This window comes from Typopeltis vanoorti, chromosome 20, assembly GCF_054136105.1.
Source record: "Typopeltis vanoorti isolate ZY-2024b chromosome 20, IOZ_Tvanoo_1.0, whole genome shotgun sequence".
In the NCBI taxonomy this organism is placed as follows: Eukaryota; Metazoa; Arthropoda; class Arachnida; order Uropygi; family Thelyphonidae; genus Typopeltis; species Typopeltis vanoorti.
The window spans coordinates 96,541,294-96,560,440 of NC_143568.1; the positions used below are offsets into that span (position 1 = coordinate 96,541,294).

The 19,147-nt window shown below is 35.9% G+C and overlaps 1 protein-coding gene across 6 annotated transcripts in view; it reads right to left on the reverse strand.

The window, feature by feature from the left end:
• The window catches only part of LOC150095691 (uncharacterized), a 369,335-nt gene that overhangs the window by 136,266 nt on the left and 213,922 nt on the right, over positions 1-19,147 (reverse strand). For 5 of the 6 annotated variants that reach the window (XM_090409912.1, XM_090409913.1, XM_090409910.1 and 2 more), the window contains exons 10-11: positions 18,638-18,966; positions 11,000-11,155 (exon numbers count right to left, since the gene is read on the reverse strand). In XM_090409912.1, the coding sequence (XP_090266038.1) occupies positions 11,000-11,155; positions 18,638-18,966 (485 nt within the window). The remainder of the gene's footprint in view (positions 1-10,999; positions 11,156-18,637; positions 18,967-19,147) is intronic. The other variant, XM_090409909.1, reaches the window with a different exon arrangement.

Here is a 19,147-nt window from a genome sequence, read left to right on the forward strand (position 1 = left end):
CAGAATATCATTATCTTCAGTTTTTAAATAGTATTATGACTGCTGACTATTTCTATGCTTTTTTATAAAAGAAAGCATAAAATTTCCAAAATATTTTGTCACCTTCATGAAAACTTTCTAATGACTTCTGTTTAACTGCTTTACATATAACTGAAGCATTTCTTCATCTTTCTCTGTATATTACAAGAGCACATATTTGTCCAGTTTCTTCTGAATGTGCCCAAATCACTACATCTGCAAACACAGCTGTTTCTTCTTTCTTGTCATTAACCATATCTAGGACACTATTCATCACCATAATGAACAGCAATGGAGATATGGCACTTCCATGTCACAGTCCATTATTAAATTTAAACCACTCCAAATTATCAAATTTAATCTTCACACAACTCTTAAAATTCAACATACATATTTTTGATAATGACTATTCTTTTTCTGTGTTCAGCTTTTCCAAATTTTCCCCACTGAATCCAATCAAAGACTTTTTCCAAATCAAGAAATGCTTTAAATATGCCTTTTTCCAAATTCCCAGTATCTCTTCATTTCTCTTACAGCATAAATTGAATCAATAGTTGATCATCCTTTTCTAAAACCAAGCTGCTCTTCTCCTAGATCTTCTATTTTATCTCTTATTCTTATTGCCATTATCCTTTCATAATTCATTGTACAGTGACAAAATAATGTTATTCTCTATACTTACTAAACTACCTTTCTGAGCCTCCTTTATATATTGGAACAAAGATTATCCTGAAATGATAATCTTTGTTCCAATCATCAGATATCACTTTCTTTCTCCAGATTGGTCTAAAGATGTCACAACCATTTCAACAAGCAATTCCTCTCTCAGGAGATTTTTCATTCTTCATTTTCCTTAATGCATCTTCAACCTCTGGTGGTCATTCTCTTTCTCTCATCTCTGTGTTCATTCCAGTTTATTTTGATATGGCGTTCATTTTTGTTTAACAGATCTCTAAAGTAATGTTGCCACATCATTCTATTCTCTCTCTTCCATTAGTCAAGATTTCCATCACCATTATTAAAAACCTGCTTCCTTATTGCTGCTGCTTATAGTGTTCATTAGTCCAAGTAAAATTTTCTTGTTCCCATTATTATCCTTTTCCAACAATCCAGCTTTTAGTATTTTCCTCTTTAATTATTATTATTTATTTATTTTTATGCGTGGATCTTTCTGTGACTATAAACAATTATACCATCTGATCTAGTTTTTATGATCTTCTCATAAGCTTTCTTTTTTGACGTCACTGCTTCTTTAACTCTCTCATTCCACCATCACATTTCTTTTCCTTTTATGTTTTCACCACTTGTTCTTCCACACACACACATTTCTTGCTGTTTTAACTATTTCACCTGGAAATCTTTCCTATTCCACATTTACATTATCTATAACGTGGGTCTTGAACCTGACTCAAATGTTTCAATGTTTATAGCTTCAGATGTGTGTGTGTGTGTGTGTGTGTGTGTGTGTGTGTGTGTGTGTGTGTGTGTATGTATGTATAGGTTTTTTTTTTCACATTTATTTTCCATACACACTTTAAAGGTGGCTATAAGAAGCCTATGATCTCCATCAAAACCAACAGATGACAAATCTTTGATGTCCACAACTTACCTGTTTCATTCTTTATCAAGGATGAAATCTATAATTGATTTTTGCTCATCATTCCAACTGTGCCTTGTAATTCTATGGCTTTGTCTTTTCTCAAACCAGCTATTTCCAATTTTCAAATAATTTCTGATTCAAAATTTTTCTATCCTTGTTAGATCTCTTTCACAACCTGTGCATTAAGATCTCCTAAGATGATTATCCTTATTCTGAATAATATCCTACAGGTTTTCCTCCCCTCCAAAATCTAAACCTTGTTATTGTGCACATACCTAGATAAGTGAGATTTCTTTTCCATTCCAGGCCTCATTATTCTATCATTACTTCCATCACATTTTTTGATTGATCATCTGTTCCTTCCCAAAACATAGTTTCTCTTAAATTCCTGTTCTGCACCCCACCTCCATTTTGTCTCACCCAAACCCAACATTTAATTTCTTCTCCATCATAACATCCACTGCCTCCTCTTCACTTGTAAACATCAATATATGTTCTTTAATTTCCTTTCAAGTTCACTACTGCTGGGTTAGTGGGCCTGTCACACTTTCACCTGAGTTATGTTAGCCAGAAGGTCCAGGGTTCCCATGAATTGTCATCTATCAGGCATCCATGCTAATTCTACTAGCAACTTCACACCTGTCCTTTTAGCTCAGACATGGGTTGGACTTCATGAAGCCAGTGTACTATGCAAATTCTGTGCATTCTCCTAACTCATCTTTGCGCGTGCACGCACACACACAAACTTCATAAAAGACCCTCACATCCCATCATTCATCACAGCATTCAAACTTGGGTCTTTCTAACTGTAAGGCATCATTAATACCGAGCTATGGGGGACGCCCTACATTTAGAAGAGATGAAATTAAATTCCATGAGTCAGAACAGTATGTTCTAAACATGCCCTGTACCTGTGGTCTATCAAAGAACTATAGATTTGGCAGTTTGGTTGTACAACAGATCACAGGCACAGAAAATTTTACATTTGACAGAAGCTAAGGAAGTGTTTGTATAAAGAAAGCTGCGAAACCTAGCTACATCATTCATGTCGAGGTGTCTAGAACAAAAAACTATGTAGACACCGGAATATAAACAAATACTTTACTAGCTTAAATTAATTATTTCTACATCATCTTAATCTGAATAGATCTGATGGGATTAGGTTATCTCCCTTATGGGAAATTGTTGCTCTTCATGTTCTTTTTGCTTATCTTTAATTTTCGTTTTTTTTTTTTTTTTGCATTCCCTATTCTATTCTCATATAACTGCCAAATAACACATTTGCACTGAAGATTTTTCAGTTATGTTGCTTATGACTTGTCAGTTTTGTATTCATAATCCTTTAATGTACAAAATGTTTATGCAAATAAAACTTGTAACATAAGTCTTCTATTGTATTTTATTAAAATGTATGCTAAGTTTCAATTTGTCAAAAGAAGGCATTCATTTTTCTTTCAGATTTTGTCACTCAGTTTCTAAGCTTGCACAACTTGGGTATTCATTTTTTGTACACTAGAGTTCATTATAATATGCATTCTTCATTTTAATGTGACTTATTTTATGCTATTAGAGTCCAAATGGGAATCAGTAAAAAAAAAAAAAAAAAAACACTGAAAATGATGATATTGAATCCCTTCTGGAAAACTGGGAAAGCCCTAGATAACAATTCTTATTTAAATTTGGAGCAGAGCATCAGAGCTTCCTTCATGAAGTCTTTCCATTAAGAAAGCTCTGTGGTCAACATTGGATTTGTTCCACTGAATTCTGTGTCTACTTAAGAGTCAGATTTATCTAATTTTTAAGTATCTCACATAATCTTGATGTCCCTTTGTTTGAAGAAAGAGAGGCCACAAAAGCAAGGTGCCTGGTAAATTCCTGTATAGGTCAATGGCTTTGAGTTGTTGTCAGGAGAACACTGAAAGAAGGATATGTTGCACACAGAGAGGAGACTTAAGTCAGACATAATCAAAAGTACTCTGAAAATATACCAGTACTCATCTGACATCTTGGAAAAATAAAGAATAGTGCTTAAATCCCCCCTGAAATCTATTAGCAATTAAGATCCCAGTGTGTTACCTGCTGTATGCAAACTAGCATATAAGATGAACCAACACCAGGCTGAAAATTTAAGATTCCATTTTGAATAAACATACCTATTTATCATAATTTAACACTTAGAAGACTGGATGATCTAACAGTCAAAGCAGAATGAACACTAAATAAAGCACAAACAGATGGCACTCTACTGCATGCTGCTTACGTCCTCTCAGAGTACAATCAATCTACCACACGCACACACACACATTGTTTGTGCATGTTTACTAGATCTGTTTCCCCATTCTTATGTAATCTGAATATTATTTTTGTCACTGAGCCTCAAAGAATCAGTATATACATGTCTAACAATTCAATAATCAAATAAACACTTCTATGCACTAACTAGCAGCAGCAGACCATCAAATGTTTAACAATATCACTGTTGAGCATCTTACAACTGCCTTTAGATACCATACTTGGGAGTTGCAAGGTATGACACTTAATTTGAGATGAGGAAGTGAAAGCAAACAAAGTGAAGATGTGTAATGGCTGTAAGCTGATAGTACAGTTCAGAGGGGGAGCATTCAATATTTAGTCGTCATAAGTTGATAGCGTAGATTGTTCTGGATAATATTACCCATGCTGAAATAAGGTAGTAAAAACATTCCATGTCAGAGAAGATATTTTTCATGGCTGCAGTGAATTCATTCCTAAGTTGAAAAGGTGATCATTCATGAATTAATTCTTATAGTAATACAGATGTAGTTTAACATTTGTCCTTACATACTTGAAGTGAGATGATTACATTAAAAGTTTCTCAGAAAGAGATTTTGTTCTTTAAACTTATTTTCTAATTGCACTTATGTGATTTTCCAAATGTCAAAAATTATTCTGTACTATATTACACAGACATGCCCAATGTACACATCGTATTGACTCCTCCAGATGTATAGAATTCAGATACCCTCCACCCCCATCTACTGAAGAGAATTTAAAAAATTTTCTTGTGAAAATTTTAATTTTCACAAGAAATATTAATGAAAAGAAACTTTAATAAATACCTCCTATATTTCGGCAATGTCACATTGCCATCTCCATGGGAACATACAACTATGACACATGCACTACAAAAAGCAAATGAGGCAGAAGAGAGAAAACTATTGTTGCTCCTAGAGTCCTAAAGATGCCCCCTAGTGGGCTATATTGGGTTGTCTTGGCTGTTGGGCTGAAGTTCTCAAGATGCAAGCTACCCAAATTTGGGGAAGTCTCAAGCACCCAATTTTGTTGAGGTTTGGAAAGTTTTTTTTATTTTATTTTAGAGCTGAGGCTGATTCCATAACTTTGCTGCGGTGAATTAATGTGGCTTTCTTCCAACATATTCTGTGGCAGGTATCCAATCCAGAGCATGGTCTGCAAGCCCAGTGTCTATATTGATGAAACTGGATGTAGTCTTTGTGTTCAGAAATCCTGACATTTGCTGTCCTGCCTGTTTGGCCAAAGTAGGACAGTTTACAGCTGCAAAGGACCTGGTATACCCCCAGATAGGTCTAGGGAAAGTGCTTGGTCTTTGGTAGAACGGATAAGGGATGCCAATTTCTTATATGGTTTGTAACACGGTCAGGTCATATTTTTTTAAGATTTTGGTTAACATTTCAGAGGTGCCTCGGATATAGGGAATGTGATGGATTTAGTATAATCTATGTTATGAAGGGGGAGGGGGAGGTTGTGGTTAACTGGTTTTAATATTTTTTGGGGGTTGAAGCCATTGGCTAAGAAAGTGTTAAGGATATGGTTTAGTTCAGTGGTTAAGGCACTGTCATCTGAACAGATTAATTTTGCCCAGTTATGCCCTGACTTCTGAACACAAAGACTACATCTGATTTCACCAATACAGCCACTCAGGGCTTGCAGACCATGCTCTGGATACCTGCCACAGAATACATTGGAAGAAAGCCATGTTATTACACCGCAGCAAATTTAAATATGAAAGATTGTTCATGGAATCAGCCTCAGCTCTAAAAAAACTTTCGAAACCTCAACAAATTTGGGTGCATGAGACTGCCCCAAATTTCGGAAGCTTGCATCTTGAGAATTTCAGCTCAACAACCAAGACAACCTAATATAGCCCGCTAGAGGGCATCTTGAGGACCCTAGAAACAACAATAGTTTTCTCTCTTCTGCCTCGTTTGCTATTTGTAGTGCCTGCATGCATGTGTCATAGTTGTATGCTCCCATGAAGATGGCAATGTGACATTGCTGAAATATGAGAGGTATTTATTAAAGTTTCTTTTAATTAATATTCCAGTATACGTTGTAAATACCTCATCATCATCAAATTCTTCCCATGTACCCTCAAGGGGGTGTACAGGATATGACAGTACTACATGAAAAAAATTACATCATTACTAACTTCCTATCTACAATTTTCCTCCAAATCAGTCTGTTACTTGTCAAGACTCCAACATTATCAGATCTTATATTTCTATCGTCTAAGGCACTTTGTACAGTATCAATCCACCTATATCTTGGTCTTCCTCTGGGTCGTTTTCCTGCCAAACTGGAAGAGAAAACTTGCTTTGCTAATCTTCCCTTGCCCATTCTGTTTAAGTGACCATACCACATGAGATTAGCTCTGCTAACGCATTCATGGATGCTGACAATGTCAGGTTCTTTTCCTAATATCCTTGTTTTTAATATGATATTGCCATTGATGCCATCTGTTCACACCTATAATCTTTCTCAGGACTCTCATATCTGCGGTCTCTAGTCTTTGGTCAAGTGTTTTACTTCTGACCCAGCTCTCAGATCCATAAGTTAAAACTGGTTTGAACACTGTCTTGTATACAGCTAATTTAGTGTTCTGACTAATTTCTCTCTTATTCCATATGAATTTATTCAATTGACTTCCCACCATACCAGCTTTGCTGATTCTGTTGTCTATTTCCATATTTAATTTACCATCTGCACTAAAAATCGTGCCTAAGTAGCTGAAATGTTTTACTTGTTTCACAGGTTCTCCATTCGATATTTTCAATGATTCTACCTATTTTCATTGTCTTTGTCTTTTTATTGCTGACCTTCATGCCATATCTATTACAACAGTAATTCAATTTAGTCAGGGAATCTTGCTGACTTCTAGTGGATGTATTTAGAAGTATAACATCATCCGCATAAAGCAAAGAGCTGACATTAATATCTCCAATTCTGATATCATGTTTAATACCACTTTTCTTCATAATGTGATCCATATAGATAATGAATAACAGAGGGGATAATGTACATCCTTGTCTCACACCAGATTTAACATTAAACCATCTTCCTGTACTTCCTTCAATTCTAACTGCTGACTTACAACTCAAATAAAGACTAAGTATTGCTTGATATAATGCCCCATCGACACCATATAACTGTAGCGCATTGAATAGCTTCTCTCTCTCTGTTGGCACCTTGTCATATATATTTTCCAAATCGACAAAACTTAAATACAGATCTTTGTTATATTCCCATGCTTTCTCGACTATTTGTCATAAAGTGAAGATCTGATCCTGACAGCCTCTATTTGGCCTGAATCCAGTTTGTTCTTCACCAAACTTTTCTTCCACAATTGTTCTCAACCGTTTCTCAAGTATACTTGCATAGATCTTGCCAGGAACACTCAGTAGGGAAATACCTCTGTAATTCTCACATTCAGTTTTTTTCCCCTTTTTATATATGGGTACAACGAGAGCTCTACTCCAATCATCGGGAATTCGTCCCTCTGTCCATGCTTTCTGAACTATGCAGTGCAGCCACTGTAAGACTCTTATACCACCATACTTCAGCATTTCTGGTCAAATATCATCTACTCCTGCTGCCTTTCCACATTTCAAGCCTTTGATGGCTTTTTCTACTTCAAGTATGGATATGTATTCCTGACTGCATGCCGGGTCAGCATTTTTTTATCACTGTGCTGTCATCATTGCTTGTTTCATTTAGCAGTTTTTCAAAGTAATTACTCTATACTTCAAGGATATCTTTTTCTCCTGTTTTCATGTCACCTTTATCATCTCTAACTCTTTTTACAGCACTCTTTTCTCCATTCATAAGCTTCTTCAACAACCTCCAGAATATTTTGCCACCTTCTTGATATTTATTTTCTATATTCTTGCCAAAGTCCTCCCATGACTTTTGTTTAGCTAGTTTTACACACTGTTTAGTTTTCTTACATTTGTCTCTGTATTCGGTAAGAGAAAAAGCTGACTTATTTGCCAGGAACTTTTGATATGCTTTCTTCTTTTTCTTCACTGCCTCTTTAACTTCCTGTGTCCACCAGGGAGTTCTGATTTTTTTATCCTTGCAGACAACCTCACCACATGCCTCTCTGGCAGAATCAATCAATGTTTTCTTCAGAGTTTGCCACTGAATCTCCAAGGTTTGATTCCTGTTCTCAAACTCTTTCATTTTCTTTTCAATAATATTTCTGTATTTTAGTCTACAGTTCACATCTGAGAGCTGCTCAACTTTTATTCGCTTTAAAACTTTCTTACATGTTATTCTTTTCAATATGAAATTCAATTTTATCCTGCTCAAGACTAAATAGTGATCACTTCCAATTTCAAATCCTCTGTACACTCTGGTGTCCTGCACCAGGGAGAAAACATCACTATCAACAATAACATAGTCAATGAGACTTTTCTTATTTCTAGCCTCTTCTCTCCATGTGAATTTGTGCACATTTTTATGTTGGAACATGGTGTTAGTAATAACCAGTCCATGTCCTGAGCAGAAATCCAACAGATATTTGCCATTATTATTAGCTTTGCTCTTTTCCCCAAATTTTACCAAAATATTTTTGTATGTCTCACAATCATTTCCTACTCTGCTATTCCCTGCATTTCCTACTCTGATCCCCAACAAGGACCAACTTTTCCTTTTTCATTGTGTCAGTTGCTTTTTCTAAATCGTCAAAAAATTCCTCCATTTCTACCTTAGTAGAACTTTCTGTGGGACCATAGGCATAAATAAGTCTCATTGTCCAGTTCCCCATTCTCATATTTGCCCACATTACTCTACTTGAGACTGACTGCCATTCAAGAAGATTAGCCTCATATTTTGTATTGAATACTATGGCTACTCCTTCTTTTCCTTGATTGTCATTGCCTGAATATAACATTTTGTATTTATTGCTCAGAAAGATTTCACCAGTTTTTGTCTTTTTTGTTTCAGTCACCCCTATTATGTCGATATGGTACTTATCTAATTCCTCAGCTAGCTCCATTTCTTTGCCATTCAGGCTTCTTACATTGATAGTACCGATCTTTAACTCTGGTGATGTTGAGTTGGGGTTTGTTTTCAGATCTGTTCCAGTAGCTGACTTTTCGCTGTTCGCCCTGGTTCCCTGGCGAAAACAACGGGGGCCTTGTTTAACCGGGCGACGCCCCAGCCGGCATGAAATACTGTCATGTTGTACCATCATTTTTTATTTTGGTTCAACCAATAAGAATACAATTTGCTCAGGTAAATCCCAAATTGCCAGCCCATCCTCGTTCGTTCAGTATCAAAGTAGATACCCAACAGGGTGCACCATGAGAAGGTGAGGATTGGACATTAGGTCAGAAGCCCTGGTCAGTTCTCCGCATTCCTTTAAAGGCTATGTGGAGGTCTCCTCTCAGTTATACAGCTTTGACCCTTAAGCACCCCTTGTAAATACCTTAAATAATTTAATAGTCATGTATTACCAACGTATAATCCCATCTACAAAAATAAGTATAAAAATCGAACTCCAACTTTACCTAATAACTTATAAGTGCTCCCCTGTTCCTAATAAGTTCATTCATTCGCTTAGGCATGAACTGTACCAAAGTAGAATACATTTTTCCTATTTTTGTGTCTTGAAACCATATTTTCATAATGGATTGTATTAAGTTATCCTTGGTATAAACTATTTAATTTTCCAAGTCTCTTTTTCACTATGGCCCACAAATTTTCTATTGGGCTAATGTCAAGAGAGTTACTTGGCCATTAAAGCAATTGGATGTTGTGATATTTGAGAACTCACTTTTTTGAAATGTCATGGAGCAAGATCCTGTTGAAAGATAAGTTTTGTCTTTCTGGATCTGTGGGACCACTCTTTTCTCCAATATTTTTATGTATTGGTCACATTTCATCATACTGTCAACAGGCACAAGTGATCCTGGATCGTCATGTGTAAAACAACCCAAGAACATCTTTTTAGTTGGGTGTTTAGGAACTTGAAGGCAGGTAGGAGAAGTCTTCTTAGCTCCTTATTTGCAAACATTGGATACTTGCTATCCTTGGACAAAGAAATGGGACTCTCATCTGAGAATATGATCTTCTTCCACTTCTCAAAAGTCCAATCTTTCTACACTTTTGCCCTCTGGAGCCTCTTTTCTGCATAGCCTTCATCAACAGTTGTTTCTTTTTTGGTCTGTGGGAAGTCCTTCCAGCTTCCAAGAATCTTTGACAGACTGTTATGTCAGAAACATTAATCCCACTAGCTTCCACGTCTCTACTTAAGTCCACAATAGACAATCTTAAGTGTACTTTTCCTTTTTCACCCATATTTTCCTTTTCTGTCAGGAGAAAATGTACCTGTCTCCCTAAACCTCTTAAAACTCGCATTAACAGTATGCAAGCCAACACAACAATCACTAGCAATTTGTCTTTGAGTCATGGATGTGTGGTGAGAAAAAGTACATATTATATATTATAAGAGTATGCTATTAAAAACACACAACACTATTAATAAATATTGTAGAGACAGTTAAAGCAGACAGCACTCAACCAAAATAGTGAACTAAAACCAAACCCAAAATTATTGTGATCTTTAATAAAAACCAAACCAAAACCAAAAAGTTGATGAAAATTCAGCTTGTTCAGATTAATTTGTTCGTTACAGTATAATGCTAACTCATTTAACTGGAAATTAAGTCTTCAAGGAAGAAATGGATTTTAAGTTTTTCTTTTAGAGGCTATTGACATGCCTTAAAATATATCCCCTAATGCTTTTTATTCTCCACAGCGAGTAGGCAGAATTATTTCAGCACTAACTTTTGACAGTGAGTAATTACTGCTTGCTAATCCTAACTCATTATTTTCTGAAATAGGTCAAGTTCTATGGTTGATTTTTGCATCATAGAATTAAAAACAAAATTTAGTAGGTAAACGTAAGCACCTTTTGGCATACCTATCTCACTTAAGTGCTACAGAAAATATTTAATAGAAATAAAATTGTAATACGAAAAATATTTAACTAAGTTATTTTACATGGGAGAGAGAGAAAAGCAAGATGGAGGGAAGGAGAAGGGTGAGGGAAGACAGAGAAAGAACTATTATTTTATTCACCTTTTGGAACTGGAACTCTACCTCTTTTATCATTGTTTCGATGCCCAGATGAAGAACTCTGATGAGCTGCTGGATGAACATTTTCTTTTCCGGTAGAATGCTGGTTAGTAAACCTCGCAACATGCTGCACAACTTTCTGTTCATTCTTTTCTAAACCTACAATACATTGAAAACCAAGAAAGAGAGTTTGAAGGAAACAGACAAATAATTGTTTGCTAACTATTAAAAAAACAAATTTAAATATTTGACAAAACAAATGTCCATTCATTCTAGCTAAGGAAAATCATTTAGATAACTAATGTGGAGAAAGTGAAAAAAAAAAGGGGGGGGGGATAGCACAGCATAAACCACAAATGAAGCAAACAGTTTTCAAAGGCATTCTTTACTAGTTCTTTGCTGTATGCTTCCAGTTTTATTAAACCTAACAGTATTAAGTTAACACGTTCTCATTTCATTATGTTAATAACATCACTAAAAAAGATTAATAAAAAAATAAACATAATAAAGGTTGGCTGGGTGAGTGATTAGCATATTTGCTGTCCAAGCAACAAGCTGCAGATTCAAATCCTGCTGTGATCATGGATGTTTGTGATTGTCTTTAGGCAGTAGATGAATTTGACCACTCAGTGCGAGACTAATGCACAACTTATTGGAGACCTAAAGTGGCTTGTAAAAAATTCTGTGTTTGGTCACTAGAGCAAGGTTTCAGCAATGGCATACGGTGGATATGCCTGTGGATGTGCAGTGGTAAGGCAATATTATTATTAAAAAAATTGTATTCAACTTACTTTATTAAGGAAAAAAAAAACATTCTATTTATACATCACTTCAATCCTTCGTTTCCAAGATATAAACATTATATAAACTTGGACGAGGCAGTTTTTTTTTTTAAATTTTATTTTCACTATCTTTAACAATTTTTAACTTGACTTCATATTTTTGGTTTAAAGGTGTACATTAAATATATAACTGTTTCCCATTATTAAGAAGATAAAAATACATGTCAATTACAAAAAAACAAAAATAGTTATCTAACAGGAAACTACAAGGAAAAACTAACTACGTTTTCCTTCTTGGCTGCAGATAATCTACTGAGTCGAACTAAGCTAATTGGACTATTGACAGCCCACATGCCTTTAACTCCAACACAAACTTCAATCAGTGTGAATTGCATAAGCAAGTGGGCTGCTTATCTGCTCATCTTCAGCTTCCCATTAAAAATGCATGTAGTTCCTTCATTGCAAACACCACATAAGGAATCATATTTCTCGTTTTATATTGTTGTGTCGCTCTCTTATATTTTACAACTATTTTCAACCTTTGTTATTATTATTATTATATCCTTTTATGCTATATCTCCGTTATACACTCAATCAGGTAACACGTGGTACCTCTGAGGGACAATGGAATCTCCTCGAGATCGAGGCAGTACCAGAGTATCAGAGTGTCCGAGATTTATCCCTCGTAAAACGCCAAGAAATTTATTTGTTTCGCTGCGCCACTTAGCGCTATTAGATTATTAATATTAACAACCAAGAGGTAATCTCAGGACAGTACTTAATGATACCTATCAACTCTGCAGACATGGCCAAAATATACCCTTTTATAATATCCCGCATAGGTTCGCATTAATATTTTATAAGAGGTGCATCGGATTCCGGAAATCACAGAAAGTCTTTGTTAGAATCAAAAGCGAGGTTTATTAATTCTCAAAAGTAGATACACTTAATAACATTAATTCAAATCCCATCTTAAGGGAGATCCATACAAAGCATAAAACATTCAAACACTACTATTATACTTATATTATGTAGCAGCTATCTAAAGTAAGAATGCATTATTTATGTATTATTATCACAGTTATTCTAAAACTCCGTAGCTCTGTCAGACTACTCAAGATAACATTCATATGTTTCACAATCTCTTTATAATTTGTCAATTCATCACTCTAAACATATCCCTAATTTCATTCAATATAAAAGCAAACTCTAACACATCGACAGACAATAAGACTAAATTCAACATCCTTCTAAAGTGACAGCAACACAACCTTATCCTATAGCATTAATGTTACTTTTTTACAACATATTAACGTGGCAAAAATCTTTCATTCACATTCAGTGAAACACAAACGAAGTCTACTCATCTTCCTCTATGGTTCTTCATTACATCATAGGTTTGCAGGAAACTGGCCTTCTGTGAACAGCCGGACTTGCCTTTTTCCGCGGAGATACTGCCGCCGAGACCCGCAACTGCCTTAATTGAAATCCCTCCAGTACAGGGCACTGGCACCCTATGCCACCACGAGAGATGAACACACAGGAGATCTAGGAACAAAAGAGCCTTGTTTCAGGGTTGCATGACCCTTATATTTCCCTCTTTTCTTCTCTGCGTTTCTCGCCTATTCGATGTCCAGCGAACTCTCACGTGCTATTATGTCATGGCGTCCATTCCCTCCCCCGCTATCGCGCGTACGCTGACGCCACGTTGTTTGCTTGGGGCGAGCCGCTCCCTCGCGTACGGCTCCGTAACCTTTGGACTTGACTCCCCCCCCCCCAACTGTTGAATTTGTGCTTATATTCTATAATTCTTTTATACATGTTATTTTATAAAGCTCTGATAATGTTTTACACTTTCAATATTAATTTAACTTCATTCGCGAGTGGCACAAAATACATACTTATTTAACCTCTTATAACAGAACATGCTTGATATATATACACACACACACACACACACACACACACACACACACACACAATACTTATTTTACACTTAGAGGCAATTCACTGTATTTATTTCCCCTTTTCATTTGGAAACCCATGTTAGATTGTGATAAGATAGGAGTCCATAAAATTCCACTCTATCACAATCCAACAATATGACTAGTCAAGGCCTGCTTGAATGGAAACACTGACCTTATCTGATTTACAGTCACACCATGAATGTCATGATATCTGTAACAGTTCATAATTATTTCAAATAAACTGCTCAAAAATTATTTCTTCATGAATTTTCCAGGTGTGCTGTGCACACCTAGCACATATGGAATATACACACCTGGTTTTATATGTAAAAAATTAAATAAAAACACAATATATCAAATTAATATAAACAGAAAAATCCTTAGCCATCCCATTGGACTAAATTATTGTAGGTTTACAAAAATCTTTTACAGGTAGGAGTAACATAAAAAAAAATTCACAACCATTTTGTGTGTGGATCAGGTATAAATAAAACTCTACAGTATCTTTTATAGATAAGATGCTCAGGAGATCCAAACAAAAGAAGATATTAGGCATACAGAGAAAAAGTGTGCTCAAAACTGTGGTCTAGCCTACCACCAATAAAAAATATCAGGTACTTTGGCAACTCACAGCAATGCCATATATTAAATTTCACGGCAAACATTTCCACAAATCCAAAAAAGTGAATTTGTGGATATTTCTTGAAATGTTTATTTTTCACTTGGTTAGACTATAATAAATTTAATTTAATCCTTTATCCAAGTGTGAAGGACTGAAGTAAGGTAGTACAATACCAGGCAACTCGTAGCAAAGGTGGCCCAAGCTAACATCACTCCTATCTCAGTATCTCCCATAATGTAAAACATCTCCTGGCATATATGTATAATGTCATGCATTAAGGGAAGAGCCACTACCCAGACCACCTTTTCCAGGAATACAAATAGTACTTGTAATACATGCACAAAGAACAATACTCAATGAAACACATGAGTGACTAAAGTCCTATCTAAGTAATGCATCCTCTATGGGCATTTGAGGCAGCCTAGGATGTAAACTAGGACCTCTGATGATTGTTTCCCAAATTTTGGGAAGTTTCATGCATCCATATTTGTTTAGATTAGGTTGATTGCTGAGTGCGGCAGCAGATTCCAAAAACAGTCTTTTTAGATTTACTATGGTGGAGCATGGTGGTTTTCTTCCAGAAGATCCTGGAAGAAAACAAAAAAATTGTGTCCAATACATGATCTGCAAGGTCAGAATGACCATCGTCATGATTGCAGAATGCTGATGGGAGGGAGGTGACTGAAGCAGATGGAATAGTTGAATTACTCAGTGATCACTTTGCAGAGATATATCATCCAGGTGGAGATATTACAGTAACAGTGCTGTCAGTGCCACAAGGGTTGATGTTCAGAGACAGATGAAGAAGAGGTGTACATGATCTTACAGAACATTGATGTGAATACAGCTATGGGATTAGATGGGATATCAGCTCGCATATTATGAGAATGTGTTCAGTTCTCATAGCACCTTTAACTTGTACATTAATGATATAGGGTATTATCTGAGGGGAATATTCAGTTATTTGTGATGATGTAAAATTGGGTAGAACAATAGTTAATAAAGATGATGTGAAGATCTTACAGAATGACTTATATAGACTAACAGAATGGGCAAAAAAGAATGGCCCTCAGTTTAATGTGACAAAGTGTAAATTTATGCATTTTGGGGTGAAAAGATTATCAGTTATGTCTTGTATTGATGTAACTGAACTGCAAGAAATTACAGAGGCTAGGGATGTGGGGGAGTGTGTGTGTGTGTGAGCGCGCGCGTGCTAATGGACTCTGTGTTAAAGTTCAGAGGCCATATTGCAAATGTCACTAAAATAACTCATAGGATTACCTGGTTATTGAAAAACATTTTATAAGGACTTGATATAGTCCCAGATCCAGTCACCTAGGTTCCTTGGAGATGTAAAGAATCCAGAGGCAGGTTTATGGGATGCTCCTTATGAGGATAGATTGAAGATTTGTGGGTTAGAGAAACTGGTGGATAGGAGGGAAAAGGGGGGGGAGAGTTATGATGGAAACATAAGTTACTTAAAGGTTGTAATAGGACTGGCGGAGATGAAATTTTTCAGCACGACTAGTATGGGGAGAACTAGGTCATCCATGGAAATTAAGAACTATTCATTAAATGAAACATCTCCCTCTGAGCAAGGACTACATTTTTAGCCTGGAGAGTGGTGAATGAGTGGAATGGGTTGCCAGTCAGTTGTGAGTGCTGTGCAGTGAAAGCAAAGTATGACAGGTATTGTGCAAATGAAGGTTAGTATTTCAGAATGGTTTTCATAGTTTTCAGAATGGAATCTATGGAGTCCATTCTGAAAACACTCCATGGGGTCTATGGATACCACAGAGGTGTCAATAATAATAATCTCTTGCTCCATAAGGTTGCACATCCATATATTGAAAGTGTTTTTACAAAGCTTCCCATGCACTGCCGATATCCTTCCCAACCAAACAAGGCATTATTCTGTATCATAATTTCTGCCTTTGCAGAAATTCAGCATGCTACCTTTCCTGTTTAAAATTGGAACATCATGAGTTGGCATATTAATAATAATAAAGATCAAAAAGTCATTGTTAGATCTTGAATGGGGACTCTTTCAACAAAAAAAGTCATTTATTCAAGATTTAACAAGAAACACGATTCTGAGCTAAAAATACTTGTACTATTAGTTAAGAAAGCAAAATATAAAAGAAAACCTGTTACAATTACCTTAGAAAGAAGTAAGTTGAGGAGAAAATTGTATGTCTAAGTGCAAACAAAGGTTACTAGCTAGCTGCCTATGATGACGTAACGCCAGCAACGGAAGCGTTTGTGGAAGGCAAGCTGAACTCGCGTTCGGCGAAATGAGCATGCTTCAAGGAGCAGAAGTGTGATGCAATCACGTAGGGGTGAATAGGAAAGCACAATGAGAGATCCTCCAATACGAAAAGAGGGCGCTACAAAGAAGAATAAAAAGCGAGTTCACTCGCTTTTCATTCTTCCACATTTTCATGCATCTGATGAATTTGTGGTTGCCCAGTTCTTCTGTCACCTCACTTTTTCCTGTCACTCTTTAAACCTCTTATGCCACTCAAATACACTAGACTTCTTCATGGCACCATCATCATAAACCACTCTTAACATCTATGCTTCTCTTGTACTGTATTTTTGTCTAACTTTCCACAAAACTTGATGTTAATGCACTGTTCTAAACTGTGTTAGCACATGTTTTGATATGACTCAAGACACAGATGTCCAAACATGCAATCACGTGATTCTGCCTGATCTGCATGCATATGATAGCACGAGACCATTGAAGGAATTTAATTTTCACACATTCCACATATATAGAGAAGTGATGACCAGTGTTAAAAAAAAAAAAAAAAGGGGGAGGAGCCATGAAGTTTAGACTGACTGTAGAAGCACTTATGCATGGCAGCGAAGTGCAATTCAGTTGATAAGGTTTGAAACTATAAAGGATAAGTTTTGAAGAACATATGGTAAATGATTAATTATTTATTATTACCAATTTATTTGGTATTTATTATGATGCAAATACAAATTCTAAAAACTTTTTGGATTATCCTTGTATGTATTATAGTTTTGGAATTCCACAGATGGTACTGATTTAATATATATATATATATATTTTTTTTTTGTCTCAATTCCTTTTTAAAATGTAGCTGACTCTCCAATACAACATGATTACTGTGAGCTCACTCAACCATCGCATTTCACTAAAAAAAATCATTGGCAGAAGTCTCTGTGCTGAGGAGAAAAACAATACAGAGAAAGGACTGAAATAATATTTAATTCTTCCAATCTTTTGTTTCAGTCACTGAGCTATCGTCATAGAGTACAATATGAGACCTGTAACACACACACACACACACACACACACACACACACACACACACACACACACACACACACACACACACACACACACACACACACACACACACACAAAGCAACACAAAATTGAATAAAATGCATGGAGTAAAGACTAGTTCTAACAAGGTAGGGACCATCTGTAGGCACCCGTTGGTGGCTTAGGATGTCAACTGGGATCTCAAAGTATTAGTGTTTCCCATTTTTTGGGAAGTTTAATGCAACCATATTTATTCAATCCCCCACCCACCCACACACACACAGTGGTCCAATCATCTGTGTGAATGGCATGGCATCATCTACCATCCCAGAGCAGCTCGAGTGTAGATAATGTGGTTTGTGTTTTCCAGTTTATCCAACATATGCTAGTTTGCATCTGGATCATCAAGGTGTCTATCTACAGTATATCTCTTGATATCTTAACCAGACTAACATACTCTGAACAAACTGGAAGAACAGCTAATATTTGGACATATAATTAATATCCGTAATACAGCACATAAAGCATGAACTGTGGCAACATTTTCTCAATTATACTAGTTTGGACAACTGATTAGTTACATAAACTATATGTTGTTACATATCAGCACATATCATGCCACAATGTAGCTAGTAGTTAATTTTCTATTCTCTAAGAGAACTGAGCATGATTAAAAAATTTGGTGTCTTAATATGATACCAAATAACGCATGATATATTTATTTGTGTTAAATTATTCTAAGAGAAGAAGAATGCGGTAGAACCATCAGTTATTCTCCTTGTAACAGAGATCCACATACTTCCCATCCTTTATGCTGTTAAATGCAAAACATGCTTAGTTGCTTTCACAAAATTGTGTTAGTAGTATAAACTAGTTCTATATAATGAAAAATGTTAAGGCATAAATTTTCAACACTTATTTATAAATCAGGCATACATCAAACCAAAAATCCTGCTAATAAGTAGTTACCTCCATTAATTTTTGGTTCCCGTGGTTCCTGTGCTTGAGTTTGCAGCGAAGGTTGGTCAGTTTGTGGACGGGCATGTTGTGGGGTAGCATTTTGCCTCGGAGTAGGGGTGGCTGATGGAGTTGGTCGTGGAGATGAGGATACACAGTTTGGTGCAGAAACAGACCCTGAGCTTTTATATGAGCTTTGAACATGTGCTGAATTTGAAGTATTATGAAATGTCTGAGAAGATGAGTGGTAGGTTTTGCTACCAGAACTATATGACTGAGAACTATTACGAGAAGCTTTACTGTTGTGCATATTCCTTCTTCTAGGAGGTGGCATATATCTACTAAAAAGGATATTTTTATATATTATACTGTGTAGTTAATATCTATATACAGAAATTATTAATCAATTAAAATTTACATGGAGAATTCGTGCTTAAATAAAAATGCACAGCAAGATTCGAAGGTAGCAACATTTCAATCACAGATCATGCTTCAATATAAGTACAATCACATAATTTGTTT